At 53.9% G+C, this 17,949-nt stretch overlaps 5 protein-coding genes across 5 annotated transcripts; all 5 read right to left on the bottom strand.

Annotated features, from left to right (window-relative positions):
- Positions 1-968: 968 nt before the first annotated feature.
- On the bottom strand, positions 969-1,849 carry CMQ_2497 (malate dehydrogenase; the record flags this gene model as incomplete). Its single annotated transcript, XM_014316455.1, has 2 exons — positions 969-1,654; positions 1,717-1,849. 2 exons carry the CDS (start codon positions 1,847-1,849, stop codon positions 969-971), a joined length of 819 nt encoding a protein of 272 aa, XP_014171930.1.
- Positions 1,850-4,973: 3,124 nt separating this feature from the next.
- CMQ_2494 (ATP dependent DNA ligase domain containing protein) lies at positions 4,974-7,820 on the bottom strand (the record flags this gene model as incomplete). The annotated part of the gene is made up of 6 exons (XM_014316452.1): positions 4,974-5,154; positions 5,214-5,533; positions 5,975-6,265; positions 6,395-6,400; positions 6,536-7,360; positions 7,431-7,820. The coding sequence occupies 6 exons, from the start codon at positions 7,818-7,820 to the stop codon at positions 4,974-4,976; spliced, it is 2,013 nt and encodes a 670-aa protein (XP_014171927.1).
- A 683-nt stretch (positions 7,821-8,503) lies between these two features.
- On the bottom strand, positions 8,504-10,062 carry CMQ_2348 (uncharacterized protein; the record flags this gene model as incomplete). Its single annotated transcript, XM_014316306.1, has 2 exons — positions 8,504-8,964; positions 9,087-10,062. 2 exons carry the CDS (start codon positions 10,060-10,062, stop codon positions 8,504-8,506), a joined length of 1,437 nt encoding a protein of 478 aa, XP_014171781.1.
- A 745-nt stretch (positions 10,063-10,807) lies between these two features.
- CMQ_2363 (uncharacterized protein) lies at positions 10,808-13,144 on the bottom strand (the record flags this gene model as incomplete). The annotated part of the gene is made up of 1 exon (XM_014316321.1): positions 10,808-13,144. One exon carries the CDS (start codon positions 13,142-13,144, stop codon positions 10,808-10,810), a length of 2,337 nt encoding a protein of 778 aa, XP_014171796.1.
- A 1,124-nt stretch (positions 13,145-14,268) lies between these two features.
- CMQ_2492 (alpha glucosidase alpha) lies at positions 14,269-17,427 on the bottom strand (the record flags this gene model as incomplete). Its single annotated transcript, XM_014316450.1, has 2 exons — positions 14,269-17,090; positions 17,364-17,427. 2 exons carry the CDS (start codon positions 17,425-17,427, stop codon positions 14,269-14,271), a joined length of 2,886 nt encoding a protein of 961 aa, XP_014171925.1.
- Between the last annotated feature and the right edge of the window lie 522 nt (positions 17,428-17,949).

Here is a 17,949-nt window from a genome sequence, read left to right as displayed (position 1 = left end):
CTCCGTCCCTCTGCTCTCCCCTCTAAATAACTGTCTGGCTCTCCTTGTCGCCGGCTCTTCGTCGTATCACCACTTTGGTTATAACCCATGTCTCCCTTCTTTATTTGAGCTCCATGCTCTTGTGCCATCCCACCTTTTTGCTGGCCGGCGCTGCCATACTGCCAACCCTATCTGCCAATCCTCTGCTGCTGTCTTACGTAGCCCTCGTTGCTTGTCAGCAGCGGTCCTTGTTGTCCCTCGCCTCATTTCCTAACCTTGAATTCACCGGCGCCTCGGACATGTCACGTGGAAGCTTGATCTTGTGGGATGAATCAGCACCTACGGGGTATATCCATCCATCAGTCCAATGCCATGTGTATTGCATCGCTGGCGCCTCCCAGAACAGCAAGTGTTCAGCCTGCCGTACCGTCTTAGCCAATCATTAGCCGCTGCCCAGTCTCTATCCATAAACGGCCTCTCGCCCGGCCGCCACGCTGTACCTGTCTTGCGTAATCTCGGTGTCTTCTCTCTTTTCCCGTTCTCAGTTCAATATTGCCGGTACACATAATGCTGCAAACTGATACTCCATTTGCTTATGGTCTGTTTTATTTTTGTTCCAGTTACCGTCGTCTACTTGATGCAACCAACACCAAGTTTGGCCTTCCCGATTAGTCTAAACGCCTATTGGACCCCATTGTAATATTAAATATACAATGCTAAACAAAAAAACAAAATAAAAAGATGGAAAACCAAAGAGAAGTAATATCCGTATAATGAGCCCCTCCCCTGCCAAATGGGGGATAATGAAACAGAAACAGCAACCGAAGGTGGCAGGGTATATCCAAACCCGCCAAACAAGAAGTAGAACAGTGTATCTACTACAAGCGAGAGAGCCAGTCATAAAATAAGACGAGGAAAAAAAAGGAAGTGTGTGTATACGTGTTCCCAGAGATTGATGGGCTCTGGTCCTGGTTCTGTTTCTGGTTGCTTTAACCGTAGAACCAGTAAAAGGCAGTGTAGGGCACACTGCCCGTAGCAGCATCCACCTTGTTGCACGTTTCGGAAACGCCACCGGCGGTCATGACGCGGAAAACCTGTGAGATGCCCTGGGAGATGCCACGGCCGTTGTCCTTCAGCTCCAGCCAGTCGACGGCACCGGTGCCCAGCGGGCCCTTTTCCGCAGTCGAAGGAGCAGTCACATCGCTCGCCTTGGCCATGCTTCCCAGCAAGCCGGCGGCAGAAAGGTCAAACGTGGGCGAGCCGGCCGAGTCAAAGTAGTGATGGCCTAGGAAGGGAATAGAAGCCGGCAACACGGTCGGCAGGCTCAGAGCCGCAGCTGGGCTGGGAAATGGCGAGCCAACAACGGCGCCGTAGAGGCTCTCGGCCATGGCATTGGGCACCGCAGGTGTGCCTGGGTTAGCGGCCTCCGAGTTCTGGAGGTTGAGCGGAATATCCTGATTCCAGATCAGGGTTGTGGTGAGGGCGTCGAAGACATCAGCAATGAGGCTTGAGCCCGACATGCCGGGGTACAGATCGGTGACGTCGTAGAGCACAGCGAGGGCACCAGGCGCCTTTACAGCTGCCGAGCTGTTGAGACAGGTGTAATTCTGTAGCCCATGACCAATGGCGATTTTGAGCAATGACAGGCTGGAGTTTGCAGCAGAGAGCTCGCTGCCTAAAAGAGGATATTAGCTTGCGTTTCCAGACAGAGGGAAGCCGGGGGCAGTATATGCCTACCAGTACCGGTAAGCGGCAGCGTTGGTGTTGTTGTTGCACTGGCACTTGTGCTGGAGGCAGGCCTTGGCTTGCAGGGCGATGCTGAAGCCACGGCCAACAGGCTGACAAGAAGGGCGCGCGATCTGCACTGCATGGTTGCTCGCCGGGTGTTTTTGTGGAGGAGATGTAAAAGATCTGGAAAACAGAAGAAGGCAAAGAACAGCAGGAAAAATCAGTTATAACCAAAGTGCTGATGCTTGGTGGAGACAAGTATGCAATATAACGTGCTAAGCGCCGGCCAAGTTGAGACCTGGTGGGAACACAGCTGGGGTCGGTGGCTGTTTAATTTTGGAAATGAGAAGAAAAAAGAGCTCGCAGAGCCGTTTGGAGTAACCACACAAGAAAAGCGCACAGCGGGACGAGAAGGGAAAGATATATTTCTGGACTGGAACCGAAAGTAAGAGAAGTGGTGAGGGTGAGGCTCTAGGCGCAAAAATAACCGGGAGGAGTTGGGGGACGGTGACGATTTATATTCGCTGTCAGAAGAGACTAAAGAGAGATGAGCAACAACAGAGTCGCCCTGCACTAGCAGTGTGAGTTCTGACATGAGGTATTCGCAGTTTCGTCTGTGGAGGAAACGAGGGCACGACCACCCTCACCCCAGGCTCACGGACTATTAGTTCGCCGAGCAAGGAGTAGCGTCCGAGATGGGACCTTGGCCCCTTCTCCTCTCATCCCCAGTCTGCTTTTTCGTGCTCTTTACTCCGTATTGTGTCCGTTTTAGGACTGGCAGAGGCGGAAAAGAAAGCGGCCGGCCAGGTGGCTGGGAAGACATTGAGAGGGATTCCCGACAACCTCCCCTGCCCAGCCTCGAAGTATACTTCGTTGGAGAAGGAAATCTGTAAAAAGGAGCGTGTACGCGTCTAGACATGGGGCCCGTGGCACAGTGCTCCGTACCCGTGCCATGCTGGAAATCCGAGTGACATCCACGATCCAAGGGAAGAAACACATGCTACACCGGAAGTGGGAAGGCGGATGCGGCACGTAATGTAATTGCCTCCTTGGACTTTTGCAAAGACCGGACAAGAAAAAAGCAACCTGGCTGCATCAAAAGCAGCAGGGGTTCCATTTTAGCTGCAGGTCGGAGAGTGATGGTTGTAAGGGAGACACTTTTGTGCGGTTTTCCAAAATGTGCCGCTGTTGGGTTTGAGAAAAACAGCGACATTTTTGGTTGCAGAGCCGTGTCCTATCCAAGGGATCCTATCTCTGCTGTTGGAAGAGACATGCTGGAAATGACGAACCAAAGCAAGAGCTGTGGGGGGAGGGGGTGCAGAAAAGTGCCCGTGCACAAGATGATGGCGGGAAGACTCGGCCGCTACTCCGTGCTCGTAGATATCTTGTTCCAGCCTTGCATGGCCCCATTGATCGTCTCGCACCAGAGACGATCAGCGATAATGAAGACGCGAGAACGGCCGTATCTGTACTCCGTACAAGAGGAGAGTGATCATGTGCATTGATTTATGCTGCTGCGTTTCCCGAATGCCTGTCGGAGATCGTTCTCGGCTGTCCAACCATTGGCAGGCCAGGCGGCAAGTCAGGCCACCCAATTCAACTCGGACATGTAAACGATCCGCCGGCTGGCCCTGTCCGGTGTATTGATGCAAAACGTAACTTGTTGGTGTTTCCATACTCCGCTCGAAAAGAGAAGAAAGTACTGCATGCGCCTTTTTGCCCCCGATGGCAGTCAGCAGCTGCCAGCCCCTCATATCGTCACCTTCAACCTCCTTCAATATTTAATCCGGGATACCGCATGTCCTGTGCATCGAACGAGGCCTGCATGAGTCAACACGGGCAGAGTGGCAGACTGTCTTCGCGCCATGCAACCATTTTCAATTGCTATCCCATTGCCCGCAGGTCATGGCCGCTCTTTTCGGCCGCTCTTTCCCTGTCTAACGCGCCTTCCTACATAAGTAGACATATAGTATAAAGGTACTGTGCAATTCAGATAATGCGCGGCTGGCTTCGTAATTGTCCTATTCACACTCGTACACGGCGGTTAGTAGCGTGCGCAAAGAGGAAAGAGGAAGGTAGCGCCTGCAGTTTGAGTGGCTCATGGGCCGCGGTTGCCCGGTGGGCTAGCTGAGGGTTGCAACTGCTGCAGGTAACCTGCAAGCTTTTAGATGATGTCGCAATATTGGCTTCAAGGACCGATGACCCCTGCTCCATCTTTGCACACTTTCATACTCCGTGATTGACTTCGCTTTTCTGGAGGCCTACATACGGAGTACTCCGTGCCCCTCCTGAAGCACGCAAAGGCACAGGCCCACGTCGTATGCGAGGTAAGGTTGAAGTTGGGTAAATTGGCAGCACACACGATCCATCTACAGAGTACTCTGCAGGGGTACTTCATATTCCACAGTACATACGACGTAGTACTTCCCTAGAGAACAAACACCGCCGCCGTTTGATCTTCGAAACATTTCTTATCTACCCCTGTGCGCGGATCGTCCTATTTCAGCAAGAGGGATAACGGACAGAAGACAGCCAACATCGATACCGGAAAGTAAAAGCAGGCTGATGTTGAGTGCGTCTCTTGGCCACCATGCAGCCGATTCCGTGTGGCTGACCTCAGCTGAGGCAATCGCAGCAGCCGGAAAAGAAAACAACACCTTTTGTTCCTACTTCCGGGAGCAAATGCCCGACACGGACGGAAGTCAAGCTCAATTAGAATTGGCTTTCTCCTTGGAGCTGCAGCCAGACCCCTGGTCTTCGGTGTTCATTGCTGCCCTCCTCGAGAGCCGAAACCTGAATGATTTCACGCGATCCAACACTGTGCAGCTTGAGAAAACCGAGAATAGGCCATTGAAACCCACGGCACAAAAAGCAAGGGTTTATCCAACACGAAGTCCAAAACAGCACCAATCTATTGAGAATTCGAACGATGCTACTTTGCGGTCGCCAACGTTGGCTTTGCTGAAAATGGCGAAACAAATCTGCTCTGCACGGACACTGTTGAAGACACCGAAGCCTCCTGTATCGCGGCACGTTTGTTGAGTCACGTCCAAAGCAACACTACTGTTTTAGACTGTTATGAGAGGACGAGATGGAAACTCCACCTTGACTCCGCGTTTCAAGAACCTGGCTCGATTCTGTCACTTTTTAACCTCTTCAGTTGTGGCGGAGATATTGCAGGAAACATGTCAGATACGTCAAACGTACACAGGTGCTTCCTGCTGTTGCGTCCAACACTGCTATCACTTGTCTGACTGCTCCAACCATCATGGACGACCCCGTGGTGTTGACTGGGCAAATCCAATGATTTGGCAGGCGGCGCCGACAAATTCAGCAGCGGCGAAGGAGATGGCAGATGCTCGGCCGACGGTTTCGGTGATGATGGCAGCAATGGGAGTGATAGTTGCTCCGAGCTCTCCCTTTCGTCCGATGCAGCCCTTGCGAACGCTGCCGTAAAAGTGGTTGAGTCCGTCGCTGCCGAATTTTGACTGCTTTCTTCAACTGACACGATGGGAATGGCAATCTGATCGGGTAATCGGCTTGCTGCCTCGCTAGTTGTCGACGCCGTATCCACTGCCGATGACTGGCTTGTGTCGGCATCGACAGCTATCCCCCCGGAATCTGTGTGTTTGAGTTGCGTGGCCCAATGGGTCCTCTCTTCCCCGTTTTCGTGACCAGTCTCGGCGAAATCATGATGGCTGATAAGATCGTCTTCCTGTAATTCTCCATCCGTTTCTACCTCGGGCTTCCTCAGCGATTCGTCCCTGGCCACAGTTTGCAGATCATCGAATGTGATGACATCCATATACGTGCGATCAAAGTGGAACTTTGACACGGACGGAAATCGCGGGCTTCAGAAGCGGCCGAAACCCTGGCGATGGAATGCGAAGCAACGAATATCCACGACAGGGGGATCGGCGAATAGGTCTGTAGGGCCGCCTCGGCACCCATCCATGCCGGGATCCAATGGGGCGAGTTTAAATGGTGCAACATCCGTATCAGCGCCACCATTTTCAATCACCGGCACCACTCGTGGGCGGCAATGGGTCAAAAATGTCCTCATCTGGGGAATGTTCAGGGTAACAACGTTGGTAACAACGAACTGTGGACGTGATCTTTCGATTTTTTGTGCATCCCGTGCTGTCCGATGCCCTGCTTTCCGACATCCTAGGTAGAAATGTGTCCATCGCAAGCTAGGCAGATCAGAGGGGTACTCTTTGGCCTTGACAGCATCATATCGGGCTCCAACGACGGCAAAGTCCCCTACCTCGCCGAACTGCCCGACATATCCCTTCTTGAGCTTGATGGCGTAGCAGCGCATATATGGCCACTCTAGTGGACCGGATCCTGGTGGCGAGAAGTCAAAGTACGTATCGCTCTCTGCCTTCAGCACAAGACCCTCATGGTGCGCCGAGATACAGCTGGAGAAGGATTGCCGTAGTTTTTCCGCAGCCGCCCGGCTACCAAAGTCGATGACTTCGCGGTAGACAAGCTCCGCGTAACCCGGCCGACAGATGATGAGCTCTTGTAAGCGGCGGAAGCGCTCCGCATGACAAGTCTGCAATAAAGACTGGCCATTCATAAACAGTATATCGTAATAAACTATCATAAGATGCTCGCCATCCCTATTTCTGCAAAACATTGATCAATGGCAACAAGTGAATTATCAGCCACAAAGCGCACATACCTCTTTCTGGCGTCACAATATATCAGTGATCCGCTGCGAGTGACGTGTTTGCGGACGGCATCGAAGTCAAGAATATGACCCTCCTTGTATGGTGAGCGACTGGCGTGCTTTTCGGAACCCAGATAAGACATGGAGATATACCTTTTCACTAAACGCCAACATCTCTCCCTCGAGGATGCAACCGGTGCTAAGGGGGCAGTCGTCCTCGTCGATCCTTAACGATGCCCGAATGCAGTTGTGGACTCGGAAGCGGTCCCGCGTACTGTCCTTGCCGCTCTTCGAAAAGAGCTGCAAGCAGTTCTTCCGGCCCTTGCTAAGATCGACGTGGACCTGCACATACTCACCATCCAGCTTCCGCTCGCAGCTCATGCGTCGCCCCTTTCCCATGGCCAGGCAATGCTTGATGCTGCGGGCCTTGGCCCATGGCTGTCGGCCGACCTTGACACCAAGTCGGGGACAATGAGAATAAGCTCGGGAAACTTTTGGCTGAGTGGCCAAGCAACCGGAGAAGCCAGAACTTGCTCCGCTTTGAGACACCGGTTTTCCTTCTTGTTGCTCTTGACCTTCCGTATCGCCCTGACCGAGCGACTGCATGGCCGTGACAAAGTCGCTGTGAACGCGCAGCGCCAAGGGGAAAGCCGGATGAAAGGCACGGAAGACGGTCGCCTGATCTAGCACGATGGGGCGGTAGTCCTTGAGTATAAGGCGCGTCAGCCATTTGGCATCGCGAGCGCTAAGACGGCGATAGAGGTGGCCAAGAACACGGTCACGCATCAGCACAGATTTGTTCGAGTCTGCGGCATTGGCAATAGAGAAAGCTGAAGGTACAACTGCGGAGTCCCTGGAAGCGGGAGCTTGGCTAATTTGTCGGATGGCCGGCGAGCTGAATCGACAATTAGCAGCAAGGCCGTTCAGGATGGCATCAATGTCCTCGATATAGACAGACGGGCCATCGAGTGAGTTGGGCTGGTGGCGCCTGTTAGACTGATAGAAAGACACGTGCGAATACAGAATTCAAACAAGAGGACAAACCTACCGTCCGGCGCAGGATGCACTCAACACAGTCGGCAAGGTCAACGGCATCGCCGTCGACGGGAGGTCGGGTCCAGCGAGCCAACTCGGCAATTCTGGAATGGCCAAGGCCAAGAGCCCGGGCGATAATGCGCTGGAGAGACTTGGCCTGGATGCCATAGACGCGGTCTGTGCGATGGTCGGGCAAGAGGGCCGAGAGAATAGCAGCAGCAGAGGCTGCACCGTCGACGGCACCGGCACTGCTGTCATGGATCAGTGCATCGATGGCAGGCCGGTGCTGGTTAAACCAGTCGCGGATCAGTTTTTGGACAGAATCAGGCTGGACACGGCGAACAAGCGGAAGATCGGCCGCCTGCTGGAGGAGGTCGCAGACATGGGAGAAAAGAAAGGGCATGACCGAGAGGAAGAAAATTTAGAGGGGAAAAAAAAAGCAGAAGGTAAGGGGATAGGAGGGGGAAGGCGAATGTATCCAACAACGGGGTATCAAGAAGAGGCCATCTAATCAAAGCTGTTATGACTGAGAAGACATCCAAAAGACAAAGGCCCAAAGGTTAGCCAAAAAAAATGGTGAAAAAGAAATGCGAAAATGAAGGGATGTGCTCTGTATACAGCTGTCGCCGGTGGAAGAAGAAATAAGGCAGAAAACGAAGCAAAAACTGGAGAGAAGAGAAGGCGGCAGATTGACACGAATGGGAAGGCGCTACTTTCTCACAGGCAGCAGTGCAGTTTTCGGCCGGATATGGTCGTTTTGTGAGGTTTTGGTGATGGGCTAAGATACGATTTTAGCGCTTTCCGATGGGCGTCAGCGTTTTGGCGTCGCGCTACGCCCGCTAACACTTAGCATTCCACAAAGGAAGGCACGCATGCCGTGCACAGTGTCACTGTGTCAAACCCATTCAAAGTGGTGAAAGTGGTATTATTTTCTCGAAATGGATGTAAAAAATAAGCTGCACTACATATGATCTGCCGCCGAGACGATGAAATGACAGGGAGACAGGCACCAAGATGGTGATGGTGCTAACGACCAGAATATAAACTGCAGTGCGCTTGACCAAAAACATCTCACACACAACGCCTTCAATAAGCAAAGCTGTCGTCACCACCCCAATCGTCTCCCGAATAGTTGACCGAGTCTGTCCAGCCGCTTGTGTCGGTAACGGACATCGTGTCAACACTGACAGTATCGATACTGACCATGTCGGAAGTATCGAAACCCATAGCATTCTGCGAATAACCTACTTGCGTGAAGTCCATCTGCGTGGCGTCTACTTGCGTGCCGTCTGGCTGTATGATATCGACCTGCGTGAAATCCACTTGGGTGATATCCACCTGGGTGTTGTCCTGCTGTGTAAGGTCAGACTGTTTGAAACCAGGTTCATAGACCTGGTTTGGCTGATTCGGCTGGTTCGGCTGGCCTGGTTGACCGGCCCAGGAAATCCAGTCAATCAGTCCGGGCTGTTGCTGTTGCTGTTGACCCGGTTGGCCGGGGGAGGAAAAATAATTAGATAGTCCAGGTTGCTGTTGCTGCCCCGAAGTCACTGAGTCGGTGTGGTGATGTGCATAATGAGCCACCTCGTTCAATGCATTCAATGCAAATTGTGTCTGACCACTTGAAGCGGACTCGGAACCCACATACCCGTTGTTGTTCCCGGCTACAGACGACGCCGAGACTGGTCCGGTCTGCGGTATGCTAGCATATTGTTGGCCAGGTGGCCGTTGATGCTGCCCTTGAGCAGGATCATAGTGTAGCCCGACGGATGGACTGTAATCTGGGCCGCGCTTCCGGGCGGTGCCGAGAAACCATGGTTTGACGGTGGACGTTGCTGTGGCAGATGCTGCTGGTACTGCGCTTGTGACGGTTGGCCTGGAGCAAAGCCAACGGGGCTTATCGCTGGCGTAGTCACGAATGCGGACACGGGGCTACTCGTCGCCGGTATTCCGTGCTGCAACTGTCCCAGTGCCGTCTGTAATGTATGCAGAGGTGGATTTTGGGTGCCTTGATGTTGCGTGAATTGCTGAGAAAACAGGTGAGCTTGCTGCTGAGCAGACTGCTGAGCTTGCTGGGCCGCCTGTTGCTTTTTGTACTGGTCATACATGCTGGCACCGAGCTTTGCACCTGTCGCGCCCGAGATGTTGAGGCTTTCCGCGACAAAGGCGCTTCCAAAGGTTAAAGCCGTCTTCTTCACTGCTGAATTATTGAGAGTTTTCGAGAAGAAGCCGCTTCCCCTCTTCTCTGGTACGCTTGTCCCGGCCTGGAATCCCGCTTGCTGCTGCTGCTGAAGAGGCCGAGGTGGCTGATACGGCATTCCGGGTTGTGGCGATCCATACATCGGCATGCCGTAGGTAGGTTGTGGCTCCTGTGCAAGCCACGCTCCAGCTGATCCTGCAGGTGTTGGTGTGGATGGTGTGTAGCCCTGCCCCAGCACGGGCTGGACAAGATGCGGAGCTGTGGCGTTGGAAGAAGGGGTATATAAGTATGCAATTGAATCATTTGCAGGAGTTGGCAATGTCTGACTGTGCTGCGGGTGATGAGACGGCTGCTTAGGTGCCGCTTGCTGAGCTGGCAATTGAAGGAAATTAGGCTGGCTGGACTGGGGAGGGAGAGGTGAAGGAAGTTTCTGTCCTGGTGTCTGCATTTTGAATGGGTGTTGTTGGAATTGGGCCACAGGAACTGCATCGGTCTGCCCGTTCTGCTGTGGTTGCTGTTGCTCCGGCTGTTGAGAAGCGGGATGAGTTGGTGTTGCAATAGTAATAGAATCGAAAGGCTGCGCACTTATAGCCGATACTGACGCTCTGTGTGGAAAATTTATAGCCTGTCCCTCCTGGGAAGCGTTTTGGGCCTCAAGTTCTGAATCTGTCAGGCGGGTGCTGCCCATCCGAGTCGGCTTCCGAACGATTTGGTGACTCCTATGTGGAGTATTTCCAGGCTGAGAAACTTGAGAACATGGAAAGTACTGCTGACTTGTTTGCTGCTGTTCCGGCTGCTATGCTTGCTGAGGTGCATCCTGACTTGGTGTCCCAGGATTGCTCGTGCCGTCCTGTAGCAAGACCGCCACAGAAACAGGTGATTGTGACAGTTGTGCGCTTTGATTCAGGACGATCTCTGCAGGATCAGGAATTCTCTGTGAGCCGTGAGACGTCTGTCCTGCTTGCGGAAGCAGCGGTGGCGGCAAGTCACCAAGGCCGCCCTGCCAAGGGTCTGAAAAAGTAACTTCACATGACTGGCTGAGGATGTTGGATGAAATCGATGCTTTTTTCCCGGCGGGATTGGTTGGCTGCAATGGCTGGACAACTTGGGCTGTCTCCGTCCTAGCAGGAGGCTGTGGTGCCGAAACGGCCTGCCCTTGTTTAATTGTTGAGACAGGCTCTGTAATATGAGCATTATGGACAGACATCGGGCTCTGATGATGTGGAATGCTTAATGGTGGTTGGGTAGCTGTCACAGGACGGGCATCCATCTCTACCAGCTGCACCAGAGACAATTGGGGGTTGGGTACTGATATCGGAATGTGGTATATCAGCCATATTTGCTGCTGGCGGTGATGGGTGATTCTGGGCCGGGTCTGGGCCAGGTTGTACAGCCTCAGCTGTGAAAGGCCGACCGAAAGTTCGACCTGGCGGTGTGGTCTTCTGCGTAAAATTCTCCACTGGTGGTGATGTTGTACTGGAAAAGATTTTTGAGAGAGGAGCGACGAGATCTGACGAGGCTATACATTGTTCCACCGGATCATGACTGCCTTGCGTAGCATGTGAAGGGACCGGATGATCCAAAGCCATGACCGGCGCGGTCATAACTGGAGGAGTAGACCGGCGTTGCGTAGCAATGGTCGTCGCAGGTGTAGATGCACGCCGTTCAGGCTGTAGAGAGCTGCCAGCATCACCCAAGGATGAAGGCTGAGATGTGGGAATCATAATACCAAATAGGGGTGGCACCGGGGGAAAGCGTGAGTCCGTCTTCAACGGGGCGGGCATAGCTGTGCTGATAGACATGATCCCAAATGTGGATACTGGCCGCCGCGGCTGAAGTTTCTGGGCTTGAGTCCACGGCAGTTCCAGAGCCGATTCAAAATCCACAACTTTCTTTGCTTCTGCTGTTTCCGGAGAAGGTATAGCAGGGCTTCCTTGCCGCACAAGTCGGAGAGGTCGAGGTATAAGCTCCGGCTCTGTGGACTCGGAGCTAACGCTTGTAATCACTTCGTCCACGTCCAGAATAGCTATGGGCGGGGCACCATCGGGTATTCTTAGAGTGCCCGAGTCGATCAATAGTGAGTGCGTGTGAGGCTGAGTGGTACCAGAGTTTTGGCCATCGTTGACTAGAGCTTCGGCTGGGACTGGTCCCGGGATGCCTGCTGGCCTGAGAGCAGCCGGGATGGCGGTGAGATCTGTGTCAGACGTTTGTGCAGCCGGCGGTGATATCAGCCTGCCTTGAGCAGGACGTAGGGCGGACGGCACATCTGACAGATATCCAGGCTGCTCTCCGTGCCGCTTATGTTGGACTGGAGCTGATGTCACAGCCGCAACTTCGAGTGTGGCCGGATCTGCAAGGCTGGACTCAGACGAGTCTTGGGACGATTCCATGAGCTTGGTTGGCGATTTCTGGGGAGGCTGCAAGGCTAACGGGACATCCGTGAGCTCCTTCGTGGGACCGACCACCCGGTACTCTTCGTGTAGCTTTTCCTTATTAAAGCCTCTTTCAATGTTTTCAATGCCACTAGTAACAGAGAATCTTCTAGCGGAGTCTTCTTCACTCGAAACAGTCGAAGTGCAGAAAGCCCGGTAAGACTTGGCAGAGGTATCCTGTGCTGGTTTCTGTTGCTGCTGTGCCTGTTGGGTCGAAGTCTGACTGGCGAATGAGGCACTTACTAGCGGTTCAACATGCGTCTGTGGTGGTTCCACTGGCTGGGGGATCGATTGCACAGGCGAAGGAATGGAGGGAACGGAGGGAACGGAGGGCAGTTTCGGATCGTTTGGTAGCTCGACAGGCATCGAGTGGGAGGCAGCTGGGTCGGCGCCTAAAGAATATACCTCGATTCCGGGCAGCTCGACCGGCGGTGGATTGAACGCTTCCATGCACAGAGCCGTCATATCGCTGGCCAGTTCCGACACATAGCCCACCGGGTCAGATGCATAATGTAGGCCACCCAGTGCTGCAGAATCAGGCAGCTCGTGCACTTCTACCGCAGCTGCAGTCGAGGGAACTGGAAGCACCTCTACTGCTTCTGATGTCACGCCGCTGAAGACCGAGCTCGGTGTACCCATGTTGCTGATCGAGGTTCCGTGTAGCTCCCCGTCGGTTAAAGCTCCCGGGCGACTGTCCTGCTTAGAGCCAGTCTCGTCCTCCCAGTCTTCGTGTTCTGGGTTCATGTCGTTGTATGAGCCGGGTCCGTAGTAGCCAAAGAGCTCAAAGGAAGTGCCGATAAAGTCCCCCCCGCCTAGTGTTGCAGACGCGGCGCTCGAGTCCTTGCGTCTCTTCACACTGCCTGAGCCGGCAGCTGGGACACCGGTCGCCGTCTGACACCGGATCTGCCTCTCGCTCTCCAGAAGCTCTTCCGGGATTGGCTCATAGCTCTGTTGGATGGGGCCAAAGTTGTCGTGGAACTCGGGAAACTCGTCGCCGGGCTTGGGAAAGTGGTATTGGATCGTGCCAGTCGGCTTGTATCGAAAGAACCAGCGGGCGCCATCGTAGTCCGACTCCCATCCTTCCGGGAGTGAAGCCATCTGTCGCTCGAGGCGACAGAATCTCTAAGGCTTGGCGGATTTTTGTTGTCTTCTTGTCAACAATAAGACAGAAAGGACACCAGTCCGATAGTGGTAATATACACCGGGAAATGAACCTGTCACCCTCGCTCTACTCCCACGATCCGTCAGACGTATGGAGGCTTCAGTCTTGGCGAACATACAGCCACACTGAACGGGCCGACAGAGAGAACGGCTGATCAATAGAGCGTTGACTCATCCATCGCCCGATAAGAACCGTCGGAGAAAATACAAGGCGTTCTGACGTCGGAATCTGCCTTGTGCTTTGGCCCCTGCACGTACGTATTGGTTAGGTTCACATTTGGGCGAAGACCCCGGCTTGAGAGAGGTGCGGCTGAACTCGAAGGCCTGTTAGCATCTTATGCTCACATCGAGAATAGCAGCAAAGCAAAAGGATCCGAGACGCACTAGCCAAATATTGGATCTTGCCAATGAAAGAAGCATTGTGGCTCGTGTGTTCTCCTAGCCTGTGTTCCATGTTGATACATGGTAGGACTCTTTGCCGTACTCTCATTTGGCTCTTGCATTAGGCACTATCTCGTTTCGAACAGTTACGAGAGCAGCCTGCTTTCTTTTCTTTTCCCCGCCTATCGTTCTCCGCATCAAGTTGTTTCTTTCGATGTGGGTGGGCCGGCCTAGAACGGCCTGTCAGACGTGCGAGCAAATCATTTGGCTGTACAAGCGAGATGTGTTATTTTTGCCGTAACGCTCGGAAAGGCTTGTCTTTTGGCGTTGCGCCAAAAAAAAAAGTTTTGCTGAAAAAGGAGCAAGTACTCTGTACGGAGTACTTCAAGGGCCCAAGTCACGCTTAGCAAATTAGACAGCAGGAAGGCGCGAGACAGCACAACATTGCCAAAGGAAAGGACACAGCGCGCTGTCAACACGTCGCCTTCTAAAACGGCGCAAGTATTTCGACATCGGTAATCCTCTTCATATAAATTCATTCACGAAAGCCCTTCACACAGCCAGCATGAGGCAATTCGCTTCTTATCTCGTCCAGCTACACAAATCCAGGCAAGCTTATGCCAAACGCTACTACAAGACTTCTTTCCCTATCCCGCCTGCAGGGTAAAAGCCTTCCTTGCCTACACAAAGGAAATCTTCCAGTCAGCACCGATGCGAGCAGCAACATGCCGCACCACCGCAAATGCCGCGCGACCATTCTCCGCCGCCGTGTAGTCCACTGGCGAAGTCCACGTCTTGCCCTGCGACTCCACCGTCACCTCCTTTGCTGCTGCCCACGACGCCGGGGCGCCAACCACAATGACCTTGTCGACGTGCACATCTTTCATCGCCTTCAGCCATGCGCCGGGCTTGATCTTGCTGATAACACGGCCCTCTGCCTCTGTCGACGACAGCTCGGCGCCGTCCAGCACAAACTTTTGGTGGATGTACTGGCCCTTTTCGTAGTCAAACGAGTCGCCATCGTCGACGTACAGCGAACCCTCAGCATGGCCACCGTCTTTGGGCACGCTGACCACAATGGTGTAGTCATCGTACTTCATCAGCGCGCTGGACCTGCGCGGCTGGTCACGACGCGGGAAGATGTGGCCGCCACGGAGGAGCAGCGGGATCCGGTCCAGGGGTGCCTCCATCGACGTGATGTGCTCTGCCAGCGTGGGCACGACCGTGTAGTCAAAGTAGTCGTAGTACACCTCACCGTCGGGAATGTAGATATCGGCCGTTTCTTTGCCCTCCTCCACGACTGGCTTCGCCAGCAGGCCCGTAGAGCCGACGAAGAACTGGTTGTCAATGCCAAATCCGCTCTCTACATTGGGATGGGTGTAGAAGAGCGGCTGGATGATGGGTGTACCAGAAACATGCGCCTCGTGGAAGGCTGTGTAAAAGGCCGGCAGCAGGCTATAACGCAGACGCAGCGCCGCCGTGATGATGGCAGTATACGGCTCTCCAGCCAGGTAAGGCTCACGTCGGCGTGAATCAATGTGCGCATGGCCGCGGAAAAAGGGGTAAAATACGCCGGCCTGGAACCAGCGGGTTTGCAGATCCTTGTCCGGGTTGCCGAAAAATCCGCCCACATCCGCACCGGCAAAAGGGAACCCGGCGACGCCCTGGCTGAGAATCATGGGCGTGGCAGCAGCCAGATGGTCCCAGGCAGCCTGGTTGTCGCCTGTCCACATGGCGCCCAGCCGTTGCGAGCCGGCATAGAAGGAACGCGTCAGGATGAAAGGACGGCGCAGCTCACCCTTTTTGCGCGAGAGAAGGGCCTGGTAGGTCGCATTGTGGAAGGTCATTCCGTTCATGTTGTGCACATCACGATGTTCCCAGCCGCCATGGTGGATGTTGTCCTTGGGCATCGTCGTCTCCGGTCCGTTAAAGACTGACGGTTCGTTCATGTCGTTCCAGATAAACGTATTCTCAGACGTTCCCTTAAACTTGTCGTACTTGAACAGCGTCTTCCACCACTCAATCGCCTTGGGGTTGAACGCGTCAAGCCAGTGCGAAGAGCCTGGCCAGCACCAGCCCTCAAACAGGCCTCCTTCCTTGTTCTTGACGCCCAGCTCCTTGGACTGAAGCTCCGACACCACCTCGTAGCCATCCTCGTTCTTGATATGCGGATCGATGATGACCACCAGCTTGCGGCCGTGTTCGTCAAGCTTCTCCTCCATCCCAATAGGATCCTTGAACTTGTCCTGGTCCCAGGTGAAGTACTTTTTGCCATCCGTGTACTCAATGTCGAGCCAAATGACGTCATAGGGGATGTTGAATTTGTCCATTTTGCGGTCGACGTCCTTGACGTCGTCGTCCGAGTTGTAGTTCCAGCGGCACTGGTGGTATCCCAGCGCCGATTCCTGCGGCATGGCAGTGTAGCCCGTAAGCTCGCCATACTTCTGCAGAACGTCCTGCGAGGAGGGACCCAGGAACACAAAGACATCGAGCAAGCCGCTCTCAGACATCCAATGGGTCTGTGTGGTAGTCCGAGCGCTAACACCCAGAGCGTTGGGGTTGATAGACTCCTTCTGCTTGGCAATATCGACCCACGTCTCTGCAGCGCTGAGCCAGAAGACGCCGACCGTGGAATCCGGGCGATGGGCCTGCATGAAAGGGATGGCGCCATACAACGTCATCGGGCTATCGAGGATGTACTCAAAAACATCAGCGTTGTACAGACGATACGGCTCGGCGTAGTTGCCTTCACCACCGCGGGTCTCCTTCAGCGAGAGCGGTCCAGTGTGAGACGGGATACCAAAAACATGGCCGTAGCCTTCGAAGGAAATATCCAGAGCAACACTCTCAGGGCCTCGCGGCTTTGTGTCAGTGTTGCCGCCAAATGTCTCCTCCCACCACATCCCTTCATCCTCGGACGTGGCGGCGCTTTCTTCCTTGTCGACTTTTGGTCGCCAGTGTTCCACGTTCATGAGACCGCCCTTGTTGAACTTGATTTGAGTCGAGCCGTCCCGCCTGAAGTCCACGCTGAAGGGTGAGTACTTGATCTGAGCTTCAAACTGCCCCGACGGCCCGTACTGGATCGTGACGCCCGTGTCCCCTTCGCTACCCCCGTCAACAATCTTGGCCTCCTTGTCGAGATTCAGGCCGCCAACAATGGCCCATTTCTCGGCTTCGTTGTACCGCTCCTTGCGCGCACCGCTGCCATGTCGGAGCTCAATTTCTTTGTTTTTTCTCTTCTCCTCGTCGACTGTGACACGAGCCACACCGGACTGGGTGAATGAGACCGTAAGGGGGAGCCGCACAGTCTCGCCTTGGTCGTTAATGGTCTTCAGAATGACAGCCTGGAATTGGCCGTCTTTGACTGCTGCAGTCTCCGGCAATATATGGTACGGCGAGACTGCCGAGGAGCCTGCGACAACGACGTTGTCTGCATAGGCACGGTTGCGCTTGCAAAAGCCCGACTGATCGCACTTCTTGAAGTCATTTTCCTTGACCGCATCTGGGCTCTCTGTTAGCCAGATATCCGGTAGAGGTAGCAGGTGCTTCTATAGAAGAATTCCGGGGAATACACAAGACTTCCGCAACTGTCCTTACATGCTGGAATGACCAAGGAGGAAAGGGTTGATAGCAGACCAAGGCATGTGGCCAATGCCTGCCCTGACAATTGTGAACGCATGGCCGCAAAGACGACACGCTGGCAATACAAGCACTGCCAGCAGTGTTTGCAGGGCTGGCTATAGATAGCAAGGGGGGTTCAATATCAAGACGGGACAGTTAGATTTGAGGGCGGCAATGCGCAATGGGGGATGGGCCACAAACGTCCTGGCTTGGAGCATTGGACGCTGATGTCGATGGTCAACAAAGAGGGAGGAGAAGCTTAAAGCTGTCCCTTCCGTTGAACGCCTTAACGGGTTAGCGTTCCCACTAGCCTTACGAGCTCCTCCAGGGCAGACGCCACAATTCGTATGCCACTGTGGCGCTCCCTAACCGCTCAGTACGACTGTAAGATAAGATAGTTATATACTGTAGATATTCACTGCTGCATATGTGTACGAAATGTTTTCGAGGACAGTTTCCGAGCTGACCTGCCCACCAGAATACATTGGACCCGACGCATCCGTTAGCTCCCTCTCCATCGAACAGCTTGTGTGTGGTGTTTGTCTTGTGTACGAAGCAGAGCGGCATTGATACTCGTGCCATTTTCTACTAGACCGCTGCCAGCTCGACAGAAGTGTCCATTTGGCGCCTGACGATTTTCGTGCCCAATTGAAGCGCTGTTGTCCGTACGGATATGGACCCCAACGGCCCAATCAGCTCTCTGCCAAGGGCACAACAGCCGAAGAATGGGCTACCGGAGG

The sequence above is a fragment of the Grosmannia clavigera genome (genome assembly GCF_000143105.1).
Source record: "Grosmannia clavigera kw1407 unplaced genomic scaffold GCSC_156, whole genome shotgun sequence".
Classification (NCBI taxonomy): Eukaryota; Fungi; Ascomycota; class Sordariomycetes; order Ophiostomatales; family Ophiostomataceae; genus Leptographium; species Leptographium clavigerum.
The sequence above is the reverse complement of the archived record's forward strand: the minus strand, read 5'-3'. Positions and strand labels throughout refer to the sequence as shown.